The 9,951-nt window shown below is 43.4% G+C and overlaps 1 protein-coding gene across 1 annotated transcript; it reads left to right on the forward strand.

The window, feature by feature from the left end:
* Positions 1-3,035: 3,035 nt before the first annotated feature.
* On the forward strand, positions 3,036-8,057 carry dusp6 (dual specificity phosphatase 6). The gene is made up of 3 exons (XM_084733958.1): positions 3,036-4,077; positions 4,437-4,871; positions 6,384-8,057. Exons 1-3 carry the CDS (start codon positions 3,675-3,677, stop codon positions 6,695-6,697), a joined length of 1,152 nt encoding a protein of 383 aa, XP_084590084.1. The 5' UTR covers positions 3,036-3,674; the 3' UTR covers positions 6,698-8,057.
* The last annotated feature ends 1,894 nt before the right edge of the window (positions 8,058-9,951 follow it).

Here is a 9,951-nt window from a genome sequence, read left to right on the forward strand (position 1 = left end):
CAAATTAATGTAGCTCTGTGTGTTTTTCTGCTTGAACAGAAACACAACTACACATGATATTTTTTTTTTTACATTTGCACGCCTTAAGCTAATACAGCGTTATAGTTCCAGCACCATTATGAGGAGCTCCTTCCTGATCACAGTTACACAAAAATGCAACTGCTGTTCAAGAGTTTTAAGGTCCAGTGTGTGAGATTTATGGGAATTTATTACAAAAATATGACACAACTGGAGTAAAATATTTATAAGTATGTTTTCATTAGTGTTTAATCACCTGAAAATAAAAATCACTGTGTTTTCTTTACCTTAGAATGGGCCATTTATATGTACAGAGGGTGAGGATCTTCTTCTACAGTGGCTGCTGTGTTGCAGCGCCATGAATCTACAGTCGCCCAGAATAGACAAACCAAACATTGGCTCCAGATATGGACTTTGTGTTTTTCACAGGTTTCACATCCACCATAGACACACTTGGAATGGGAGGTTGAGACAAGTTGGCTGCATCTCCAACCTCACCACCATGTGTTGCTAAATACTACACACTGATCCTTTAACATTTTGTGCCACTTTATACTTTTTAAGAAATTATTTCAGGACTTTTAATTTCACTGCCAGATTAAGATGCACAGGGTTTAAATATAGACTTTTGATTCCACTTATTTTTAATTCCACTTAATTTTAGTTAGTGGGCTCTGTATGACAGATTAGATAGTTGCTAGATAAAAAGGACAAATAAACTAATTAAATGTAATAATGTGAGGCATTATTACAGTTGTGTGATATGTATGATATATCTCTAATTTATGCACTGCTCTAATCTGATGAAGGTGTTTTGTTGTCTCAGTCTGAAGTTAATTAGACCTCCTGAGTCTGGACAAGCGATATTAAATCAACAGGCCATCAATTAAAAGACTTTATGTGCGTTTACAGCCGGCTGCGAGACGTAGATGGCGATAAAAAACACAACCGGTGGAAATGCTCCTTTTGTTTACTGTGCAAATGCATTTATTTTGGGTGTGGAGGCCATTAACGGGACGATGGGAAGCAATCAGCGACCCTGATGAGTCTGTATGGACCGAAGCTCCGCGTCTTTACGCGTTAAGAGGGCGTGAAGGACGTGAAGATGCCGGAGATCCGGGTGATTGATGTGAAATCACCCCAACGCTTCCGGCAGCCCACTCTGTTTGTGTTCACATGGACACGAAATCCCGGAATATTGTAGGAATAGCATTTTGCTGTAATCTTTTTAGATGTAATTCTATTCTAATCTTTCTCCAGCACAGCAGTATTACAGGAATATCAAAGTGAATGTTGTTTGAGAGAGACTGAGAGGGTGACACATTGATATACACCACCCACACGAACGACCCTCTTCAGTCCAGTGAAGGCTGCACAGACAGAAATAGCTCAGCTGCTGTTGTCTGCTCACAATGTCACAGACAGAGCAGCAGTATTATTCAACTGTGTTTATTTCACATGCTTCACATTAGACAGGTGCAACAGAAACACTTGAACGTCTGCTCTGTAAAGGCAGACATAAAATAAAACTTGACAAGAGTCTTGATACTACACTCAAGGCATTTGTTGTTTTACTATAACATTCAGGAGAGACTGATTGATTTATTATGTATAAAAATCTCTGTGGAATATTAAGTCCTAGGTCAAATGATTTTTTTTTTCAAACTGCAGGTTAGTCACTGTGCGTAAAAGCGCACTAGCAATTAAAAGAGCAAGTAATGTACTGATCCAAATCCAGTGTATCAAATTATGGGAACAAATGACAACAAGGCATAATGCTCTTTTAAGTTCAAGAAAGATGGAATTAAAAGAAAGACGCCCGATTTAGATGCTGAAGTTGTCTCTGGCACCAGTTGATGTTTGGCTAACCTCTAACCTTCCAGGATGGAGACAGGAGTAAGGAAACTTTCTCCATCAGCAGGGTGTCAGCTTTTAAATGTCTTAAAATTTAATTCTCTTTCCTTCATGTATTGTTTTTCCAGCAAGAAATCAGTCAAACATACAGCATGGTTCTTTTGTCAGAAGATCAGAAATACTTTATTTATTGATCGCTGGTGGAAAAATTGGTCACGCAAGAGACGCTCTCATTGAAGCATGAAATTACAAGAAAACAGAAAATAACAAGTATGTAAAATATTATTTTTTATAATATGCAGGGCCGACTGATACTAAATTTTGGAGGAAGGCTGATACAATATTAATAATAAAAAATCTGATGTTGATATTTCAGCAGATATTATATATATATATGTCTTACACAGTAAACTTGTTCTAACCATCTGTAAATACACACACAAACAGAATAACTTCAATGAAGGGAAATTATCAAATGTATATAAAATATTGCCTATAAAACTATTCAAAAAAGACAAAGAAATGCCTTATGCTGTGCTAGGCCAATATCAAGCTCTATGTGCAGCATGCTACAACGTATAACAATTTAAGTAACAATGCTGTATCTATTGCACAGTTTAATTGTTGCAGAGTATTGCAATTGCTGATCCAAACTTACATTGTATTATTGTAGACGTTGCTTATAAGGCATCTCAAAGAAAATTCAACATACAGCTAGATCTGATACTTAATGTATTTAAAAATCGCGCTGCGGTGCATTAAAATAAACTTTAAGTGTCACCAAGATGTCTCAACTTGAACTTTCTGAAACTCCAGACAAACTGAATAATGTAAAACACATTATTATTGGCTTGTATTATTACAGCCCTATACCTGACACTCTTATTTGACACGCTGTACCCTCCTCTCTCTCTCTCTCTCTCTCTCGGTGTGAGTAAAGGCCACTCTCCCTCCCTCCCCCTCCTCCCTTCCTTCCTTTTCCCTGCAGTTCTTCTGTTTGTTTGCACTCACTTGATCCGGAGCGGAAATTCCTCTCCGTTTTTGTGAATGACAAACTCATTAACAATTCATCAACACGGGCCGCTCTATCCGGCCCCCGTTTCCAAGGCGACCGTGGCTGGGGCTCGTCTGATTGGTCGCTCGACATAATGTATCCAATGAAACGCCTCCCGTTTGTAGCCATTCAGCAGCCTGGCGCCGCAGAGAGCACATCGAGCCAGAGAGGCTGCGGAGCGTCTATTCACAACGCAGACAGACAGAGAGAGAGAGGGGGGACAGGCGGCATCCGCAGGCGCAAATATACGTGCCTGACCCGCATGGTTCACATCCACAGACACCCCGACCCCTTCATCACTACTCTGGATCTACAAAAAGGAAGATCGAGGAGGAAGAGGAGCTGCGTTTGGAGCCTAGGAGTTATATAAGAGTGGAGGAAGCGCAGCCTCGTCGCAGGGCCGGTGTGACTCATTGATAAATAACACAGAGACTCGCCGGACAGATGCATGAATGACTGCCTGTGTGTCGGGAAATCTGTGAAGGAGACCCGCGTTTATTGATTCCATTCACCCAAAGCGTTTGGGACACTGAAGGACACCCGGGGAGAGAATTTCTATGCCTGATTTTAACCTTTATTTTTTATTTTCTACACCATTGCCCTCAGTCGCCTCTGTGTTGCGGAGGGCCCTCCAAGCAGCGGACTAAAACAGAAACCTCAGCCTGATTTTTTTTTTCCGCTACAGCCAGGAGATCTGCAGCTCTCCAAGCATCCCCTTCTCCGCAACATTTCTGACTCCTGCCTATAAATGCTTGACAAGCTCAAGCCCGTCGTCCAGCTCGACTCGGTAATGGCGATCAGCAAGACGGTGGGCTGGCTCCGGGAGCAGCTGGAGACGCGCAGGGACGGCCTGCTGGTGATGGACTGCCGGGCCCAGGAACTGTACGACTCGTCGCACGTCGAGACGGCCATCAACGTGGCCATACCGAGCCTCATGCTCCGCCGGCTCAAGAAGGGCAACCTGCCCGTGCGGTCGCTGCTCTCCAACGGGGAGGACCGGGAGAAGTTCGTGCGGCGGTGCAAGACGGACACGATCGTGCTGTACGACGAGTACAGCCGCGAGTGGAACGAGAATGTGGACGGGGGCTCCGTGTTGGGTTTACTGCTGAGGAGGATGAAGGACGAAGGCTACAAGGCCTATTATCTGGAGGGTGAGTGCGGTTCATTCACATTTTTAGGGCCCCGCGGCCGCCGCTGTTCATTCATACCCGCAGATCATTGCGCAGGGACGCAGGGAGGCGCTTTAGCTGGTGTTTAATGTGAAATCTTATTCATAACCAGCTGTGATTCAGTTCTTTACAGCTCAGAATAGTGGGTCAAAATATCCTAAATGTGTGCACTATTTAGGCCTAGTTTGTTGCTAAGATGACATACTGTAATCAAAGCAAACCGGCACTACTTGCAGGTATTTTCAGAAAAATGCGGGTAGATGAGTCTGAATTATAATACCAGAGGGATTTTTTTTTTTTTGCATGCCTTGTATTTATTGCATTTCTGCTTCATCTTCCAGGTGGCTTCAGTAAATTCCAGGCCGAGTACCCCGCTCTGTGCGAAACCAACCTGGACGGCTCCTCCAACAGCAGCTCCCCCACCGCCCAGGTGCTGGGCCTCGGCGGGCTGCGCATCAGCTCCGACTCCTCAGACATCGAGTCGGACATCGACCGGGACCCGAGCAGCGCCACGGACTCGGACGGCAGCCCGCTGTCCAACCCCCAGCCCTCCTTCCCGGTGGAGATCCTGCCGCACCTCTACCTGGGCTGCGCCAAGGACTCCACCAATCTGGACGTGCTGGAGGAGTACGGCATCAAGTATATCCTCAACGTGACTCCCAACCTGCCCAACCTCTTCGAGAACGCAGGAGAGTTTAAGTACAAGCAAATCCCCATCTCAGATCACTGGAGCCAGAATCTCTCGCAGTTCTTCCCTGAGGCCATCAGCTTCATCGGTGAGTAATCCTGCAGAGCTTTAACCTCTTTCACTTTCAGGGCCGCAAATAATGATTATGTTCACCACTGGTTATTGTTTTTGAGTCATTTACCTACAACATGAACATGGAAATGTGCACGGTGACTCTTCAGAACTGCGCTTCTTTTGTCTGACCAACAGTCCATAACTCAAATATGAGTTTACACTGACACAAAAAGGAGAAAAGCATCGAGTCTACACATTGAGAAGCAGGAACCAGTTTGGTAATTGATTATTCAACTAATCATTCACCACTCTTAACTTAATTCCTCACTTGACAACCTTATGCGATTGTTTAGAACACATGCAGGCAAAGTGTAGGGGCAGAACCAGAGTGGGGACATAATCTTATTAATGTGATATGTCTTATCACTGCCAGGAAGTTCTTATGTTCTTATTGTGCAATTGAGATTAGATGAGGTGTCCCTGGCTGTGATCTTATCAGTCCATCAGGCAGGGACACAGAGTGGGCAGATTAAGGCCATTGTGTTGAGGCAGAGGGAATACAAGTCTGCCTCTAATGGTGCACAGGCTAAAATGCACTGTGCACAAAGGCTTTGACTTCAATGGAAGACATCCTGGCCTATCTCTTGTCCCGGGGCTTGTGTAATTGCCGCACAAAGGGCGACGTTGAAACAGGAGAATGGGGAGAGTGAACAAGGGGAGGGCGGTAATTCGAGCGCAACAGGAAGGAAGTGGCATTGAAAGTAATCTAGGACATGGCATTGCACCCCCCTCCTTCCTCCCCTCCACATTACAAAAGGAGCCATTTACAGGCCCTGTTGACATCCTGTTCGCCTTGACAGGGTGCCCTCATGACTCTTACATTTACACGCCCAAATGGCACCATTGTCAGAGTATCCCTGGCGAGCGGAAGAATGGTTTAATAGACCGTAATAGTCAATTTCCCAGCCGGCTACTCTAGGCCAAAAAACGAAAGAATGTCGTTTCTGTTTATGTGCGCTACCGCCGCAACCCCTGTTTGTTGACTGACACGCCTGGGAGATAGTCGGGATAATAACTTCCGCTGCTCTCCCTCCCTGGACGCGCTCCAACTTCCAGCACAGCTTGACTTAAATGTCACAGATGTTTATCACCAGTTTTGTTTTGTCTTGTGTGCAACAGGGCTGCACTCTTGTGCACTTGCAGAAGAACTAGCATGGCTGAAATGTAAATAATGCCTTTTAAACTTTTGAAAATGCCAGAATTTTACTCAGGATCTGCCACTTTTCTTTTCTGTGTCATTGCCCAGTGAACATTTTGGGAGGTTTGGACAGTTGGTTGGACAAAATAAGCACATTAAGACAACACTATACATCGCTCTCATATTTTATTGACTAAAAATTTTAACATTTATCATAAAAATTAAATTGAGATGAAAAAAGTCTTGTTGCAGCCTTTAAAAACATCTTTAACCCATGTGTTGCTACAAATCTGTTGTATACTTCTGGAAGAGGTCAATAACACGTCCACCCTTTTCTCTTCCTACCAGATGAAGCTCGAGGGCAGAAGTGTGGCGTCCTCGTCCACTGCCTGGCTGGCATCAGTCGCTCAGTGACAGTAACAGTGGCCTACCTGATGCAAAAGCTCAACCTGTCCATGAACGATGCCTACGACATCGTCAAGATGAAAAAGTCCAACATCTCACCCAACTTCAACTTCATGGGCCAGCTCCTAGACTTTGAGCGCACACTGGGCCTGAAGAGCCCGTGTGACAACCGCATAGCGGCGCCAAGCCAGCAGCTCTACTTCACCACCCCGACTAACCACAATGTCTTCCAGCTGGACCCCCTGGAGTCCACGTGAGGTCCGCTGGTGCCACACCTGTCCTTGCCGGAGGTTTGGTGGGCCTCCTGTTGGAAACGCTGCAAAAAGCTTCTCTTTTTTCCGTCGTCTGCCGAGGGACCGGGCTCTTGACGTTATTAATACAGCTGGTTTGAGGCGACTGCTGCTGAACGTGGTAACTGGAGGGCCGAAGCTGTCTGGCCAAGACGCAGCTGCTGTTGACTGAATGAGGAGAGACAGTAAAAGAGACAGAAAAGAGTCGTTTAAAGAATGCAGACACTTTCTTCAATCTTATATCACTGTTGGACTCCTGAGGTCTTTTCTCTCTTTTTGTCCTTGTGTCTGAGGAAACAGCTGTACGTTATGCTTCAAAGCTCGTGGGCTGGTGTGCCAAAGAGATGTGTTTGTTCAAACTGGACAGATCTATAAATGAAACTCTTTTTTTATGTTAGTTTTGGGGTCTAGCACTGGTTCCCCCAAGACGTCATGGTGCATCGTCTCCTTCGTCTTCTGTGAAGACTTGCCTGTGTGGGGTTGAAGCACCCCAGCTTTAAATGGCACACTATATACTGGACTCAATTTTACATTTGTGGAGTCTTTTCAAACATTTATACATTGTGTATATATCTTAATATAAAAGACAATACAGTAAAAGCCTTGCTCTAGTATATACCCTTTGCAACAAGTGGGTACTTAAGATTATCTTTGTTTCATATTCTACTTTTATGTAAGCAAACAAATTGCATATTGATCAGTATGTTTAAGTTGATTATGCCAAAAATCAAGTAGGCTTTCTAAGAAATGTGCAAAAATGTGTACATGTGTAATATATTTGATAATCGCTTTACGTGTGAATACAGCCGACGGGCCTTGTTTTTGCACCCACCCTCTCACAAATCAAAGTCACCTTGGTTGTTTGCCTTACTTTTGCACTCAGAAGGTTTTTACTGCGCATTAGCCTTCAGAGAAATTCAGCAATTTTCTCAACCCTACAGCACAGCAGATTTTTTTTTTGTATTTTCACACAAAAAGTCAACCAAACCTTGAGCAGTTTTTGATTTGGCACCACATAAGAAAGCCAGAACAGCCTGTTTTCTCTGAAGGTTAATGTGAGTAATCCTGATCTGGGAACAAGGGTTAAAAGTCTCCGACAAGTGGACAAAGTAGGAGGCTTTGCTCACATTGCCTCTTCAGGGAAAACTCTGTGAAATGCAGTTTTTATTTGTCAAGATGAGAGAAAAAGAGTTGTGTTGCCCCCTCCACAGAGAAGGCCTCTTTCCAGAGGAAGCCATCTTGGTAACCTCTGCCAACCCCCTCCACACTCATCTCTTACGAATGTAAAGAAAAGATAAGTTATTAATAAATTGCTATTTTGTCTACACTTTCTGCTCTCCATGCCTGTTTTTTCATTTACATCCATGTTGGTGTTTTGTCTGCGTCCACGGTAACACATTTATGTAAGTGTCTCCTCACTCGCAGTACAGTTGGGTGTTAACCAGCAGGCCGAGTCACGACAACAAAAACAGTCGCCGTGAATCATGGGGCTGTTCACAAAGCCCTCGCTATTCATTAACTGCAGCACTCAACACATCTCCTACTTCAGTTTCCAGTTTGGAATTACCATGTCCTGTCACATGGTGCTTGTGTAACAAAGCGTCGTGCACACCATGTCCTCTGCGACAATCATTTACCAGCTGCAAAATGCTACTGAACAGGTACAAAGTGATTTCAGTCACGGTGTAAACAGCCCAACTGGTTTTTCCAGGTGCTCCTTTGCTGCGAGGGCATCGGGTTCACACAAACACTCCCTCTTCCACTTCCTGAAGGCGGGGCCTCTACATTGAGCCATCAAAGGGAGCTGTAAGTACCTAGATATGGTGTTATCTGATAGTGAGCATAGCAGCATGTACCTGCAAAGTGGCCCAGGAGAAGATGATCGTCACAGCGGAGGAGAGGGAGGAGGAGGAGTGTTGTGTTCTCACGCGAGCAGCAACTCGTTTTACAGCTCAGCAAAGACCTACCTGTTCTGCACCAACATTCCCACACATGCTGATCAACACCAATAGCAGAGTGTGTTAATTACCTGCCCTGAGGTTTGGGGAAAGGGACAAGCAAAGCATTGATCGTCGCTCATCAAATTGGAATAAACTGACAATAGGGAATTGCCGAAGACCACACTGTAAATACTAACATCAAGTTTAATTACAAGCTCACCTAACTCAGTTTTTATCAACTTGTTATTAATGTTCATTTTAAATAAGTTACTTGTACTTTGAGGTCGAAAAAGCTGCCAAACTCAGTGTCCTTGAGTTGGGTTCACTTAAACAAACCAAGTACATAGATGTTCTGCTTTTTTCAGTGGTGAAATGTAACTAAGTACATTACTCTTATACTTAAGTATCCCACAAATTAGAGGCACTTTACATAAGTGAGAATGAAAAAATGCCTCTAAAATAAATTGTCTCAAACCATCCAGTTACTGAAAGTAAAAAACAGACTCATCTGGCCTCTGTAGAGCCTGTTAGTCTGTATTTAGATCAGGGCTGCCAAAACTGGGGCACTCGGACCAAAGATGGCTAACCATAACGTTTGATTTGGCCCACCAGATGTTTCTAGCTTTAATTAAGAATGAATAATAAATTGTTATTTATGCTGTTTTATTTTTGTCTGTCGTCTCCTTTGTCTCTCTCACCTCTCCAGTCTACCTTCATCTGTCTTGTTCAATAGAGGCAAAATCCCCCAAAATAATATAAAAAATAGGATCCTTTATTATTAATTATTTTTCATAATCTGAGCAGACGGATAGAGCGACTCTTTGCACAGGAAGTTAATGGAACTTGGGATGTTAGTATCATCTATACAACACATTGGGTGTGTGCTTCTGGCTCATGGCCCAACAGTAAGCTTCAGTTTTGGCTCTTGAAGGGAAAAAGTTGGAAAAGCTGATTTAGATATTACAAACAGTCCATGTTCCCTCACAAACAGCAGTGAACACAAGTTAAACCTGCCTCTTTGAAGTCCTGGAGCAGCTCTAAATCCTCCATCTTCCTGAACAAGATAAATATGAATATTGTAAAATACAACTAAAACTGTGCAAGTCATTTTGAATTAAAACTGTTTAAAACAGTGTTTTACTTTAGAACTAGTTATGGCCTTTTAATGTTTACTTATTTTTCTGGTAAAGTTATTATTAATGCTTGTTTATTAACTGGTCCCTAAAATATGAAAATAAAAGTTTTACAAGTAAAAAAGAATATTAAAGAATAAAATATATA

This window comes from Lutjanus erythropterus, chromosome 13 (assembly GCF_056507025.1).
Source record: "Lutjanus erythropterus isolate fLutEry1 chromosome 13, fLutEry1.hap2, whole genome shotgun sequence".
NCBI classification, from domain to species: domain Eukaryota; kingdom Metazoa; phylum Chordata; class Actinopteri; order Lutjaniformes; family Lutjanidae; genus Lutjanus; species Lutjanus erythropterus.

Bases quoted from the DNA above. Each gene is read 5' to 3' on its own strand.
- dusp6 (XM_084733958.1), top strand. From the start codon at position 3,675: ATGCTTGACAAGCTCAAGCCCGTCGTCCAGCTCGACTCGGTAATGGCG. The intron at 4,078-4,436 runs GTGAGTGCGGTT...TTCATCTTCCAG, and splicing joins CAAGGCCTATTATCTGGAGG to GTGGCTTCAGTAAATTCCAG. The intron at 4,872-6,383 runs GTGAGTAATCCT...TCTTCCTACCAG, and splicing joins TGAGGCCATCAGCTTCATCG to ATGAAGCTCGAGGGCAGAAG.